General features: G+C 26.5%; 1 protein-coding gene across 1 annotated transcript in view; it reads left to right on the top strand.

The window, feature by feature from the left end:
- The window catches only part of LOC100197823 (DNA/RNA-binding protein KIN17), a 62,156-nt gene that overhangs the window by 28,189 nt on the left and 17,306 nt on the right, over window positions 1-16,661 (top strand). The window contains exons 4-7 of the mRNA XM_065800968.1: window positions 5,170-5,375; window positions 11,701-11,749; window positions 11,833-11,885; window positions 15,825-15,873. Of these exons, the coding sequence (XP_065657040.1) occupies window positions 5,170-5,375; window positions 11,701-11,749; window positions 11,833-11,885; window positions 15,825-15,873 (357 nt within the window). The remainder of the gene's footprint in view (window positions 1-5,169; window positions 5,376-11,700; window positions 11,750-11,832; window positions 11,886-15,824; window positions 15,874-16,661) is intronic.

Below are 16,661 nucleotides of genomic sequence, written 5' to 3' on the forward strand. Positions count from 1 at the left end.
TATATGCAGTATATATAAATGCGGTAGTGGTGTTATAATATATATAAATGCGGTAGTGGTGTCGTGGTAGAGCGCACGCTTTATAAGCGAGAGGTTCCAAGTTCAATCCCCACCACGTCCCTGGTAGTACCGCGCTCAACTTGTTTCTCCGCGCAGCGGCATTGTTGTCAAGGTTCGTGTTTCGGAATTATAGAGTTGAGAGAGGGTTATAACCACAAGTAGCCTCCTCATCTGTAGTGGCCTTATCGGCCTTGGGGAGGTGAAGTAACAAAAAAAAAAATATATATATATATATATATATATATATATATATATATATATATATATATATATATATATATATATATATATATATATATATATATGAGAGATACAGATATCTCTAGCAAAACTTTACATTTTCAATCACTAAAATTGTAATACAAAATCATTATACAAAAATTGTTGCCTAAAGTTGGAAGGCTTGAAAAGAAAGGAAAGAAGCATCGGAGCATTTTTTAAGGTTCTAAACAGTTTTTAAAATACTCCGGAATGTTCCATTATATTGCATAAGGTTCTGATAGGTGATTTTCTTTGTGATGGCCCTTGGGTAAAAATCTTTCGTCTCCCTGCTGACAAATGCGCTTCTTACATAACTTCGTGGATTCAGGCTGGCATGGAATCTTTTATTCCCTCTTGAGGGTTCCAGGTCTAGACTCACTCTTCTCCATGGTTTTTATCACATTGTGCTGCTGCAATTTCCAATCCAAACCGTTACTTCTATGAGATTTTATGACCACTATTCTCAGGTCATGAAATCTCGTATTTCATCACAAAAATTAGGCTCTTGTGACTTCTGGAAAATCTTTAACAGTACCAATAGTAAGAGCAAATTATTCCACCTCTCTTGTATGGTTCAGACTTTCTCACCTCACCTAAAGACAAAGCTGAGTTGTTTGCTAAGAACTTTTCATCAATATCATCTCTTAAGTCCACTAGTTGCGTTCTACCTGATATAGCTGTCAAACAGGTTGATCCATTGCTTGACATTTGTATCACTCCAGCTTCTGTATCTAAAGTGATTTCCTGCTTAGATTTCTACAGCTTGTGGCCCAGACAACATACCTGTTATAGTCTTGCAGAAGTGTTCTCAGAAGCTGTCGTCTATTCTTTCAAAACTATTTAACAAGTGCTTATCAGAGTCTTGTTTTTCAGCCTGCTGGAAAGCGGAATCTGTTATCCCTATTTTCAAAAATTCTGGAGAGCGATCTGAATCGTCTAACTATTGTCACTTTAGTCTTCTTCCTATCATAAGTAAGGTTTTTGAATCTTTAATTAACAAACACTTAATCTCTTATCTTAAATCTAATAACTTACTTTCTGATCATCAATATGGATTTCGATCTTCTTGTTCTACACATGATTTGCTAACAGTAATAACCGATAAGTTTAATCGTGCATTAGATAGGGGTGGAGAGGTGAAGGTTATTGCTCTTAACATTTCTAAAGCTTTTGATAAAGTTTTGCATGCTGGTCTTCTCCATAAGCCTTCTTCTTACGGTGTATCTGGTAACATCTTTAAGATTATTGAGTCCTTTTTTTCCAATCGTATTATAAAAGTTGATCTCGATGGACAGCATTCTTATTCGTATCCTGTAACCTCAAGGGTTCCTCAAGGTTTAATCCCTTGCCCTATACTCTTTTTAATTTATATTAATAATCTTTCAGAAATTCTCACATCTAAGGTGGCATTGTTCGCTGTATTCTTTATCTCTATAAATCTCAATTCTGTCCTTTCATGGAACACTGTTGTCATATGTAGGGCAGATTTTTTAATAATGTCCTTTCTCTTTTAGACAAGGTGCAAAAGCGCATTGTAAACATAGTTGCATCTGCTGTATGGCTCTACTTCTGTACTATGCAACATGTTTTAGATTGAAGCATCAGTTAAAGTGCTTAACAGATTTTTATGCCAATCCTGAGAGATTTTTCCTGTTTGCTTTTGTAGTTAATGTCAAAAAATGGATTACCTGCAAAAATACTGCCATTGTACTAATAAATGACTTGAATCTGAATAAAGATGTCACATTTTTTAAGAATCAATTGACCAAGAGGTAGGTGAAAGAGCTTCGATTGTCATCATTAGGCATACCTGGTAACTTACTGGAAAAAGTATACTAATGGCTCTCTTTTCTTTCAAAACACCATTAGAAACAATATCTGCCATTGTTCAAAAGTTTTTGAAAAGTAAATGACCTTTAATATTTCAATTTGGCAAATCTGTCATGTCTAGATTACCTAGCATATCAAAGCATGAACAGTAACATGAAAGCAAAGTTTGGTACTTTGGCTTCCTTTGTTTCACCGGTATCTAGTACCCTTTTTATGCTATTCATTCTATTTTTATCCATTTTAATTCATTCATTAAATATGAATGAATTAAAATGGATCTTGCAGTCTCTAGATTAATGGGGCAAAAAATCTGCTTTGAGAAAGACAATATTTTTAATAAAAACCTTCTGTGCATTTTTTTTTTTTTTTTTTTTTTTTTTTTTTTTGTTATTCACCTCCTCAAGGCCGATAAAGCCACTACAGATGAGGAGGCTACTTAATAGTGGTTATAACCCTCTCTCAACTCTATAACTCCGAAACACGAACCTTGACAAACAAGGCCGCTGCGCGGAGAAACAAGTTGTTGTTAAATTTTAGCAAAAGTGAAAATCCATGAACACTATACTTAAAATACTTTGTCATTTACATTAAATTGATCATGTTTAAAGTTTCAGCTCATAAGGTCATGTGTAACAGGGCTATGTTGATTTAATTTTTTTTTTTTTTTTTTTCTTTTTATAGAAAACATTACTTATTAAATAAACTTTATATTATTAGCAAAAAAATACTGAAAACTTAATAGTCTGGAAAAAAAAGGTTTTATTTGTTATAAAATGAGTTTATTGAAACAATAACAATTACAAATCAGTTGTAGAGAGGGACAGTATCAGTTTTTCAGATTCCTATTTTATACTATTTTTGTTGGATTTTTTGTGATTTTTTCATCGCTACTACCATTTTTTTTGGTAACATTGGCAGGCATCTTCTTTCTGTCCTTTCTTGCTACAAGCATCACATTTTGCCTTTGATCTTCAGGTTAACTTGCAAAATCGTAATGTTGAATAAAGCAAATATTTCTCTCGGCACAGTCATTTGTTACTTGCATATTTTTTACAAACTGAACAAACTCTCTGTAGCTCTTTAAATTATCCCAGCAGCCAGAATCTCCCTTAATCCATTGATTAACATCTTCCTCAAAAACAACAACAATGCCAAAAAAGATCTAGCTTTCTGGACCAACAAGGTTAGGAAGAGTCAGAATAATGTCTAAATTTAAAACTTTTGCGGGTGGGCTGCGTCTGAATATTTTTGGCTTAACATTGATGAGCAAACTTTTTATCATTTCTTTGTGATATCAGGCAGATCTTTGTCTGCTCGTGCAAGAACAACTAAATTCATCTAAATACCGTGTGTAATGTTTTAAGCTTTTTATTAGGGCATTTCCAAGATCTAGGCATTTTCCAAGATACTTCATACAGCAAAAAGATTTCTTAAGATCATAAGAGTCTTTTAATGCCTCTAAGTCACATTTTGGAGCAGAAGGTTCTACTTTTCAGGAAACATGGGACATACATAACACTTAATTTATAATTAGACTCTGAGGCATCTGAATCATATTCAAAAACCCATAACTCTGAGGTAATATCTTTATTTTCAGAAAATAAAGCTTCTTCTGTATCAAATACATTTTTTTATAAGCTCTTTCTTTCCTTCTTTTTTTTCCTCTGCCTTTCAATTTGTTTTCAATTTCTAAAAACCTATTCTACATGCAAGAAAATGCTTAAATTTTTTTTTAAAAAGTCCTTGTTTTCCTCTGAAATTATCATCTTTCTCTCTCGTCTCTCTTCTTGAACCTCTTTATGATCCCTATCCTGACTTATCCTCTTCTTGGAATCTGATCTGACTATGTCAAAAAGCAAATCTAATTCTTCTAAAAATAAATTCTGATTTAATTTTGCTTTTTTCTTTGATCGAACTTTTGACACTCGAAACAGATTTATGTATTTCTTTTACATTTCGCAAAGCTTTTTCCTAAAAAAATGAGAGCTGAATTTTAGAGGAAATAAATAAACATGAAATGTTTAAATGACGAATATTACACAGAAATAATTAGAAAAACAAAAAAACAACTTTATGACTGAACCAATCTGAATTGCATATCCAAATCCAGCTTTGTTTCAAACTCTCTGAACTTCTTTCACCACGCAGTGGTTTCTGTCCACCCTGACGCATTTGATGTCTTGGTAAACAAGATTAAATCCACTGTTTTGAAACAAAAGAAAAATGAGTTTTCTTTTCCTCCAGAAAATATGTCAGACTAAAAAAATATTAGTAGTTTACCTGGATTGTACAAATACTTTTACTTTATATGACAGAAAATTTGGAAATTTTTATGTAAAGAAAAGGCTTTTTTTTTGGTTAATTATTGCTTCATAATCATTTAAGAAGCAGGAAGGAGGGGGGGATTGTATTAATGAGGATGTCCTAGAAAAAATAAAATTTAGTCATCACAGGGGTAATATCTACTAGAACAGTCTTGGTTATCAAGATTCTGAGCGTTTTTGAATTTTTCATCATCTATATATAAAATTTAGTTTTAAAATTGTACGCGCCAGCCTAATAATGCTTGTGGTAAGTTTCAAAATGGTGAAGACTATAAATGTTCACCAATAAATATTGAAATGTTTATCAAAATATGTTTATCACATAAATATTGAAATGTTTATCAAAGATTTTGTCAAAATCAAGACTTAAAAGAAAATAATCAAAAAAAGTTATACATGATCATACATAAATATTTCATAAAATAATCAAATTCATCATATAAATATATTTCTTAAAAAGCAATTAAAAAATTATTTAAAAGAATTATTTTAAAAAAGCAATATTTTCATTGCAGCAACTAAAAAACTAGGTTGACAAAAAATTGCCAACCTCAGACACTCAGATTGGCAGCCCTAATTCCAAAGGCTGTATGTATGTGTGTATACCCTGCTATAAGCATGTATGCGTGTGTTTGTGTTAGTATATATACCATAATATATACATATATATGTATGTGTCTATGAATTAATATAGGTACAAAACGAGTCCATTGTAATATTGTCTACCAAGAATATGTTGCAGAACGAAACCACACTCATATGAATGCAACACAGTGGGAAACACTTACTGATTTTGTGAAGTGGCTAGGACGAGAAGGTCATTGTGTGGTGGATGAGACTCCAAAAGGATGGTTTATTACATATATTGACAAAGATCCTGAAGTGATTGCAAGGCAAAAGGTATTTTTTTAAACATGAACCTTTCATTTTTAAGTATGTAAAAATTGAATATAAAAGTTACTTGTACTATTTCTATATGTTTTTTTTTATTTGTATTTTTAAGCTAAAATAAAATCAAGTCTAGATCAACCAAGATTATCTAATCTTACTAAAAGATAAAAAAAACTTTGTTTAAAATAAGTTAACAGACACTTACTTATTACTTGTTTACTATTTTTTCCTTCTTTGTTTTTGACATTATTTAATATAAATTTAAAAATATTAAATTTTAAATAAATTTAAAATATATTAATTTATTTTAAATAAAGGCAATGCTTAGCTCTTGCACAATTCTGCCAAATTATTCTCATTTTTCCTTATTTTAACTATTTGGTGTAGTTAAAGCGATTTACAAATTATTTGAATTCTTTTATTTGGAATTAGCATGATTTTATTAGCGTATTATGTCTAAACAATGTTCTTTTTATATTTAAAGAAACTTTTCTTTTTTATATATAATTTTCAAAACCTTTTTACTATCTCTAATAGTAGAATCTAAAGAACACCTTTTTAAGGAGTCTTTAGATCACTTTCGCTCATCAATATTAACATAAATTTAGTTAAAATCTTTTGAAAAAATGCCTTAACCTACTATAGATCTTAGTTCTAATCGGTTCTGACATATATTAACTATATATAGTTGTCAAAATACAATATTTCTATCAAAAATCACAAAAAATACTAGAATACCGATCAAGAAAGAGCTTATAATTAAGAAAAGTTGCCAATAAATGATCACACTAGATCATATTATTAAACTGTGATGCTCATTTCACCTTAGCAATGAATTTTTTAAAAATCTTATTCAAACTTAGACAAGCAATTATGATTTTAAGAAGAAAATAATTTTTTTTAAAGAATCTTTGGTCTGCGTTTTTTCGCTACAAACATTTATATTTTATGATACCGCAAAATTTATCATTTTTATTTTTTTCGTCTTTTCATAAATCACAAATCTGATCATTTAACGGAAATATGTTGTAGTCAACAAAACGTCATACTGAGGCTACGATATTTTAAAATTGCCAAACTACACCGAATACTTTTTTTTTTTTTTAATTATAAAATTTCTATTTTCAAACTATTAACTAAATTTGATTTTTTTATTTGAGCCTAAATTTTAAAAAATTTAGCATCAGTATAAAAGTACAATTTCTTTGTTGTTTTTTTTTTTGTAGAATTTATTAAAAATGTTTCAATCAATTAAATTTTTTTATCCAAAAATATTTATAGATATAATTTTTCAAATGAAAAACTGCAACTTTAGTGACCTGGGCTCAGACACCTCATTTTTTTATTATAATGTCATTTGATAAGAGCTTTACGGCTTCTTGTTATTTTTTGAAAATAATCAGTTAAAGAGTTTGAATAAAACTTTTTTAACTTTTGAAATACTAGAGATTATTTTGTTCTTTAAAAAGATTAATAACACCAATACAATTTATTATTTATTTGTGTCCTATGACATTTAAGAAATTTATCAAAACCTTTTTCAATTTTTAAATAAATGTAGCAAATGATAAATATAGCTAAATTTCTATGATTTGTTACTTTTTATCAAAACAAAATACAAAAAAACATCTTTTAGATATTTATTATCAAATATAAACATTGTTAGACCATTATAAATGAATAAAAAATTACTTAAACTAAATGTGATATATAACAGGAATTATTAAAGATTAGACATTAAAATTGCAAAATAATATTGGAGAAAATATTTTAATTTTTTTTACTTTTTACGCTATCACTTTAAGAACGTAAATACAAATTTATGCAAAAAAAAGAAATTTGCAATACATGACTAGTTTGAAAATGTATTGTCAGACATAGCTAGAAGAACATAACATATTTTTATAATTTTAATGTGCATAAAAGGTTGAAGTTCTAATAATTTATGTCATTCATCAAAAGTATTATGTTTCGCTTTTAAAAAGAATAACTTTTATAATATAAATTCATTAAAAACAGACTTTTTGTAAATGAAACACATGGATGATACAAGATTACGAAAAATTAAAGATTCATGGATAAGTTTCAACAGTGCAGCATAAATATAAGTCAGGCAATCTTAGTTTTCATAAGACAAAAAAAAGAAAAGTGATAAAAAATCATTGAAAATATTTAAACAATATTTATTTTTATTTCGTTTAATGTAATTGTTTATTTAACAAAGAAAGATTGGTCTTTTTTATTTTTTTTATTTGAAGATGAATTCGTTTATTGAAAAAAAAATTATTTACATACCAAAAAAAAAAAAAAGATGAATTCGTTTATTAAAAAAAATATTTTACATACCAAACTAAAAGTTATTTACATACCAAAAACATGTATTTGTGAAAAGATGCTTTGTATAAAACTCTAATTTTGATTTTGATTTTAGCTTTAAATAATTTCAATTTGAATTTCTATTTTAATTAAAATGAAGATAAAAGTTATAATGCTAAGTACCATTAGTGATAAATATTACTAATGAAATCTTTAATATGATGAAGAACTCACTTGTCCATTGTTGTTTTTAATATATTGAATAGGGTGATTCTAAAAACAACTTTTTTTGAAATTGTCCGCTGCCACCCCCTAAAAGTGTTCTATGTAATAAATAAATACTAAATTTAAAAAATTTTTGAATAAAAAAAAATTTCAAGGGTCGCTCAAGACCCTTAAACATCAGACAGGTCCCTAATATTTTGAAAAAAAAAGTTCTTCAAAAGCATATCATGTTGGGTCTTAAAAGAAGTGAAATTTTATAAAAATTTTAAAAATAGTAATCAATTTATATAAAGATTACTAGTTTAAATTTTATGGCTTAAAAACTATCATTTTTAAACAGAAAATAAAAAAGTACATATTTTCATAGTTTTTTTAAATAAATTTTTTTAATTTTTGTTTCCATTAATTTTTTTTATTATTTTTGAAATTTTTAAAACATTTCACTTCTTTTGAGACCCAACATGATATGCTTTTGAAGAACTTTTTTTTTCAAAATATCAGGGACCCGTCTGATGTTTAAGGGTCTTGAGCGACCTCTAAAACTTTTTTTTACTCTAAAATTTTTTTAATTTAGTAATAATTTATTACATAAAACACATTTAGGGGGTGGCAGCAGAAACTTTCAAAAAAGGTTATTTTTAGAATCACCCTAATATTGAAGTTTCGGCATGCTCATTTAAGTATAAAATTATATAAAACAGCAGCTTTAGAAAAGTTTTTTTGTATACCATAGTAATAGAATGCTTGTTAATGATTACATAATTGATGAGATGCTGTTGTCAGAAAGAACACTAGCAAAGTATTTTCTTTATAAATAGCTGCATTTATATTGCTCAATATGATCTAATTGATCTAATTGTTTTAACAAAAGCTTAACACAAGAATATTACTCAGGGGCTAATTAAATTTTTTTTAAATTGCTGAATGTTTTTAGGGCAGATTTTGGTGCTGCCTAACTTCCAATATAAAAAACAAACATTAATTTATAAAAGTATATATTTTAAATTATTAAAAATTAATAATATAAAATGGTTTCTTAAATGTAATTATTATTTTGTAAAATTATATCAGTCGTTCAGTTGTTGTTTAGCACTTTCAAAATCATTGATTTAGTTAAGGTGTTTTAAATAAAGTATATACACAGGTATGGGGTAGGGGGTTACCTAAATGTATACAAATGAGGGAGGGGGTTAAAGACAATGAGTATGTATGCGGTTTAACTATTTCTCATTTTCTTTCTCTCCTAAAACTTTTTTTTTTTTTTTTCAACAAAAGCATTTAATCTTTAAGTTTAAAAAATCAATATTATGTTATGTAACAGAGAAATGTCAAATTAACTAAAGTTTTTTTTTATTGTTTTAAAAAATTATAGATTGGGAAGGGGGGTTTTAAATTAAAAACTTAAGCAGAAGAGGAGGGGGGGGTGTAAAATACATAAAGGTACATACAAGGGGGTAGGGGGATCCTAGACATTGGTTTTACTGCATACATACTTTATGGATGCCCCTTATTTTGTTTGGAATAAAAACTATCAATGATTTATTTTATTTTTGTTTGGTGCAAGTTGAGGTGCAAAAATTACTTAGTTTAATGTTTAAAAGTTTTTTTTTTGTTTATTTTTAAAGTTGTCTCAGAATTTCTTTAAAGAAATTTGTTTTGATCTGCTTATTTTAAGTTTGATTAATCTTGATGTTTATTATCTTTTACCACGTTTGATAAGCTCTTTCAGAATAAAGATGTTAACAGGTAATTACTAAAAAAAGTAACATGGTTTGTTTTAACATTTATATTTAGTTTAAACATTTTATTAATCATTTTTAATCATAACACAATTTTTTTCACTCTCTTAATAAATTTGTTTTCTAAATAAATAATCTTCTTTATAAATATGTTATTAAATAATACACATTTCTTTTTACATATGGAACAGTCTTTAGATAATGTAAAAGGTTTCCTTCTAAACTTTAGTTATCAACATTGAATCTTTTTCCAATAAATATAAACCGCTAGAAACTGTTTGATTTAAACTTACCTGTTTAAAAAAAGATTACATTTTTATAGTCATTTTGAAATTTAGTTCACCATGGTAAATTTTGAATAATAACCACTCTAAATATTTCTTTATTTCTAACTATCTATTATTTTTATATTAATATATTTGTTACCTCACTACTTTTTTTTAAATTAATGTATATTGTTTTTGTTTTTTGTTTAAAACATTTTTTTTTTCTTTTCTGCACTAAACATAATATTTGAAATTTTAAAGCAAATAGCTTATTGTGAACTATAATTTATAAAAATATTATTTAATCTTTGCAGAATTACTTTCTGCTTGTTTTTTGTTAAATTTAAAAGTATAAGAAAAAAAAATTGTTTAAATAATAAATTTAAAGGCATAAATAATAAGAAACAAAAGAGTCTAAAAACAACTGTTTAATACTTATAGTTCTTTATAAAATTCATTTGTTTATATTTCGACCTGTAATCAAAAAACTGCTCAGGGTATAATATTGGGGTAATATCGGGGTATGAATAAAATACCCCAGCCATTTTTATTGTAACATTATTTTGAGTTGTTCATATAATCTATACTTTTTGTTATTTTGAAATATTTTTTTTATAAAATTTTATATTTTATAAAAAATATTTCAAATTGGATTTCTTGATATGTCAAAAGATGTTTTTGCAGTTGAACTTATGTATATGTAGTACACATTCATAAACTTTGTTTTAAAAAAAATTAACTTTTTTTAATGTTTTTAAATCTAATAAAAGTAAAAAGTTTATTTTTGTTTTTAATGGTTTTATAATTAAAAATTCACGCACAGAAATTTATATATGTTTTGTCTATTATTTTAAAACTGTCAACATCCAATTTACTTAATTTATTTAATAAAATTTAATAATTTATATATAATAATTTATAAATATATAATAAAATAATATATAAATATATATTAAAAATTTATGTATAATATATATATAATAAAAATTAGTAATTAACAATTTATTTAATAAAACTGTCAACATCCAATTTTCACTCATTTAATTCTAATAAATATTTTGTAAACAAAGAATGGTATACTTTAGACATGTTATCAAGGAATAAATTAAGTTTGAAATAGAATCAATAATAAAATGTTGATTTTAGTTACTAGGTAAATAAATTTTAATTCCTAAAAAATATAAGTTTTAGCAGTGTGCTTACAGGATCGCACTATGTATCACAGAGTCACAGCAATCGTTTAAGTGCAGTTCATGTATGGTCACACATGGAAGACATGCACGGAAGTTGTGAATTCTTCGATTTTATGTAGTTATTTTTATGATAATAAATTGCTTATTATATTTCTACAACTCATATTTTAAATATTTTCAATGAAAAATTATATTTCTACAACTCATATTTTAAATATTGTCAATGAAAAATTATATTTCTACAACTCATATTTTTAATATTGTCAATGAGAAATAGCAGTTATCAAGTATTTCTAGATAAAGTGTTTAGAAAATCTTCTTATATTATTCAAACTATTGTGACATTAGCACACAAAAAATATAAAATGATAAAAATATACTTATTTAAACATTCATGTAGCCTAAAATATCAAAAAAAAATTTACTTAAAATTTTAGTGTTTACAAATACACCTGTGTTACATCTTACATCATACTTGAAATGATAAAAAAAATCATTTGTTGTTGTTGTTATGAATTTTTTCATAACAACAACAAATAGCACTTTAAAAAGTAGATCTTTATTAAAGAAGTAATCAAAGACTTAAAATTTTTAGGCTTCTGAGGCCAAAGTGAAAAAGGAACTTGATGATCAAGAAAGAATAGGTTAGTTCTCTTTAGATTTATAAACAGGTTATAAACAATAAGAAATGTAAAAAGTAACTAAATTTTTAATGGTTAATATTTAGCAAAATTTGTTGAAAAGCAAGTTGAAAGAGCAAAGGAAACACTTGGAGAACCGGTAAGATTTTAAGTTAATGATCTTTTTTAATTGTTTCATTCAATATTATTGTATGCATTCAACATTCAATGTTTCTCAACAGTTATCCACTTTGATACTAATATTTTTATGACTTCTTTTAAATGTTGATTTCAAAATATTTTTGACTAATTCATATACACTTTTTGCTTGAACAACTTAAAAATTGTTTATACTTGAGCAATTATATTGTTCAAAAACTTTCTTTGAACAACTTTGAAAGAAAGTTTTTGTTAATAAAGAAGTATAACTGTTCATAAAAAAGTCACTCTAAGTTTAAATTATTTGTAAGAATTTTTCAAATGATTTTCTTTAAAAATACAAATTCCTTTTATACTTTTTTTCTACTCCTAGTTCAATTTAAAAAAAGATTTTCTTTACTACTTCTACACTAAACTACTTTGATATATTGAAAATCATTTTTCTAGGTCTATCTTAACACATATAGTTAATTTCTTTTCCCTGCATACTCTATATTAACTGAAACCTGCTTTTGTTGTCATATACGCACTTTATAGTTAACTGTTTATTTTGAAAAATGTATCTCTTACTTTATAAAAGTTTTCTGATTAAGTAGGCTTGGTCAGAAAACAGGTGCAATTGCACACTATTCCCGACCACGCATATAATACATAGTTGTGACAACTTGGCTGCCACAACTAAATATGTTATTTTTTTAAACTAAATATGTCCTTTGAATATGTTCTTATAACATCTAAAAAGCCATGCTTTTTAAATGTTTCGAGAATATATTAAAAATGCGCTAAAAAAGCTTAACTTGATTGATGGGAGACAACAGACCTTTTCACAGTTTCAATATAAAATTTATGCCCGCGCAGAAAGTAAAAATGTAAACAAACATTATTGTAACAGTGATTTGTTCAAGATTTACAAAGCAAAACTATGATTTATCAAACAATATTATTAACCAGTGTCATTAGTCTTATATAAGTATTAAAAAAAAGAGTCTGTCTTATCCAGTTAAAATAACATAAGAAACAAGTGAAAAGGAAGTACCTCAAAACATTAACTTTTGGATTTAAAGGGAAAAAAAATTAATCTATCTTTTTTTGTACTCTATATGTGCTTAATGTAGAGTTTAAAGTTAAATTTATGTATTTATGTGTGTATATGTATGTATAAATTATATATATATACATAGATATATATTATATATATATATAATTTATATATGTATGCGTGTTTCTCTCACTCTCTCTCTCATTTATATATGTATATATATATATATATATATATATATATATATATATATATATATATATATATATATACACACACACATACACACACACACACATACATGTGTGTATATATACACACATATATGAGTATATATACATATATATATATGTGTGTGTGTGTTTATATATATATATATATATTTATAACCTATCAATGTAGAAACAGATTTGTTATGATGATTAATTTAAAATCAGTCTAAACATATTGGTTTTCTTTGGTTACGCAAAGCTAAGCAAATAATAATGATATCATCAAATAGTTTTAACATTGTAAACAGACACTCTAATGCTCAAGTTCAAAATGTCTTCTAACAACTAGTTCAACCAAGTAAATAAATAAAATCCTTAATTTTGAATATATATCCTTAAATTAGCAATTTCTTTTGTGTTTTTTTAGTTCTTCATTTGTCATTGTGATTTTTCAATCTCTAATTTTTCTGATTTTTATATATTGTTATGCGCAAAGGTGATAGGTTAAATTTTGAAATTTCAAACTTCCAAATACAATGGTTCAGAAAATATAGCCTTAGAAATATGAACTTTAAAAAAGTGTTTTTTATTGTTATGTGCATCATGTGATAGGTTAAATTTAAAGTTTCAAACTTCCAAATACAATGGTTCAGAAATTATAGCTTTAAAAATATGAACTTTAAAAAAGTGGTTTTTATTAACTTGTATTAAAATTAGAGAAAAATTATGACCTCCTCAACTTTAAAAAAAAAATCCTAAAATTGCTAAAATATGCCAAAAAGAAACTAATTGTAGCATTTCTCTATTCATCCACAAGTCTACAGATAAGTTTTCTGGTTAGCTACTACTGTCTGCAATAAATGGGCATAATATAGGCACCTTGTTGCAGTTTAGAACTCAAATATATCTAAAAGCAACATGCCCATCCATCTAAAAAGTCAAATTTTCAGCCATTTTGAGATGCTTGTAAATTTTTCTAGCACTTTGTTTTGATCTAAATTTAACAGCATATAAAAACCATTACACTGAACTACCAAAAATGCCAGCATTTTTAAATAACAATATTTTTCAATTATTAATGATTGAATGTGTTACTAGGAACCAGTGCCCCTCTAATCTATCTACTATGTGAAGAGTGCAACTAATTATAAGTCATTTCTTAATAAAAGAAAGATATGGTTGGTTGCCCTCTACTTGATCTAGTCTTTATAGTAGATCGGGGCACAAATAAAAGAGGCAGTAATAAAGAGACCTTCATTATGGCTCAAATGAAGGTCTCTAAATTAATTTAGATATGTAGATACTTAATATCTAAATATCTAAATTAATTTTAAATTGAAAGCGTTATTTTTTTTAAATTCTATTTTATTATAGATGATCAGTGGTCTGTATGTGGTCTGGTCAGTAGTCACACCCTACCCACACACCCCACCCCTAAGGTGGGGGTGGTAGGGTATAATCTATTAGTGAAGAAACTTTTTCAGCTAATGAAGTCCTTGCTTTTTTTTAGATAGTAGACAGACTAAAAATAAGTTTCAACTTGTAAGATCTACAGTAGTAAGTACAAGCCACAGTAAAATTTATCCAGCATATAATAATGTCAGATGCTAAAAAAAATTCAGATATGGAAACTTTGGCTGTTGACAGTTCAGTTCAGTATCATTTAATATACTGATTCTTTTGAATCATACTGCATTAGGATTGGTCACTTTACAAAATAATGTTTTTTTACAAAGTTTTTTTATGAAGATTAATTTTAAGATATTTAAATCAGTTTCGGTGATGCAAGAGGTCAGGCCATATACAAACAATTGGTACCAGGTCAAGATATACATAATCTTAGTATGAAAGGGAGTTTGTTTATTACCATCTTCCTTCTATTAGATTTAAATAGATTTATTGTTTCAAAAATATTTAGTGAAATTCTTGTTCTTCTCCAACAATGTTTTCCAGGCCAATTAGCGCTACACACTATTTAGTATTCATAAGATCCTTTTTCATGGTTATTCAATTATCAGATAAATGTCTCTTACAATTCTCATATTTTCTAAAGAGTCTCAGGCGCTTTAATGTGAACATTATAGTCGTATAAATGTCCAGATAAAGAATAATTACTTGTAAGACTTACTGAGATGTTTATTATGTTCATCTGTATGTTTATTCCTAATGTCATACAGTTTTTCATCTTTTCTAAAAAATATTATTAAACACATCTATGTTTTTAATTACAATATTTTATCTTTGCTAAATAATTGTTGCTAAGTAAAGTTAAGTATCCATAGCAACAATTTAAAAATATATCACTATTATATGAAGCACTGATATCATATTAATGAGTGCTAAATATAATTTGCATAGCACAAATAGAAAAACTGTAACTACCAAAGCTTGTTGCTAGGCAAATTTAGGTATCCATAACAATTAAATTAAAAAAAAAAAACACATAAGAAGCCTAGATTTCACATTGAGTACTAATATTAAATTTAGTTGATAGTTTTGTCTCAAAATTAGCTAAATTTTAAAGAAATTATGTTATATTATTTTTTATAATTTAATAATTATAAATATCTTGTATTTTTATATTATTATAAAACATCTATGAAAAACACATGGATGTATGCCATCAAATGCAATAAAACATTAAAACATAATGAGATATAATGAGATTATATAACAGTTATTATTTTAGACAGAAGCAACTTTTACAGAGTTAAAAAGATCTGATGAGGAGGAGAAAGGTATTTTTTGTTTTTCTGTTTTTTAAGAAATTTCCTTTTTTTTTTTAACTTTTTATATTTGTCTAATATTTGAGATTTTTCTAATTAAGAAAATGCATTAGTTTTTCAGTTTAGGTTTTCAGCTTAGATTGCTTTTCGTCTATTATTTCATCTAAGTTATTAGATTTTTTTTTAACTTTAGTTTACTTAATTATTTGTACTTTGTTTCTAACTTGTTTATTTATTTTCATTTTTAATTATTTTTTTATTGCTTGACCAAAGCATGTTGATGCAGATGCAGACTAGTTTGGTTAGTTGTGTTTGGTTAGTTAGTTGGAGAGAACAAAAAGGGGGGAAAGTTCAACTTCATTTTGATTTAATGAAATATATAGTGTACAAGGAAGGTTGTTTTTTGAATCAAAGTGAATGTGTTAATAAAAAAGCATAAGAAAAATTAGAAAAAGGTTAGTAAGTAATATTTTCGACAACATGAAAGTAAATTCATGCTTACAAAAAAATTTAAAAATACTTTTAGAAAGTTTTAGAAAATCTGAATAGCAGATAGGACAACATTGTGGATGAGTGTAATGTTTTGAAAGCAGCATACAGATATTTTAAGGAGAAAAATCAAGTGGTGGCATGGTTCTTAGAGATACTAGAAAAAATGGTTGTAGAGTTCAGGAGTAAAGTTTTATAGGGAGAAAAAAAACTTTTGGAACTTTATAAGCAAATTCACAGACAAGAGAGGACAGTTTATTATTTAACTATATACAGGCTTGGACAGGAATGGCGTGCGATCGCACTCTGTA

This window comes from Hydra vulgaris, chromosome 07 (assembly GCF_038396675.1).
Source record: "Hydra vulgaris chromosome 07, alternate assembly HydraT2T_AEP".
Lineage (NCBI taxonomy): Eukaryota > Metazoa > Cnidaria > Hydrozoa > Anthoathecata > Hydridae > Hydra > Hydra vulgaris.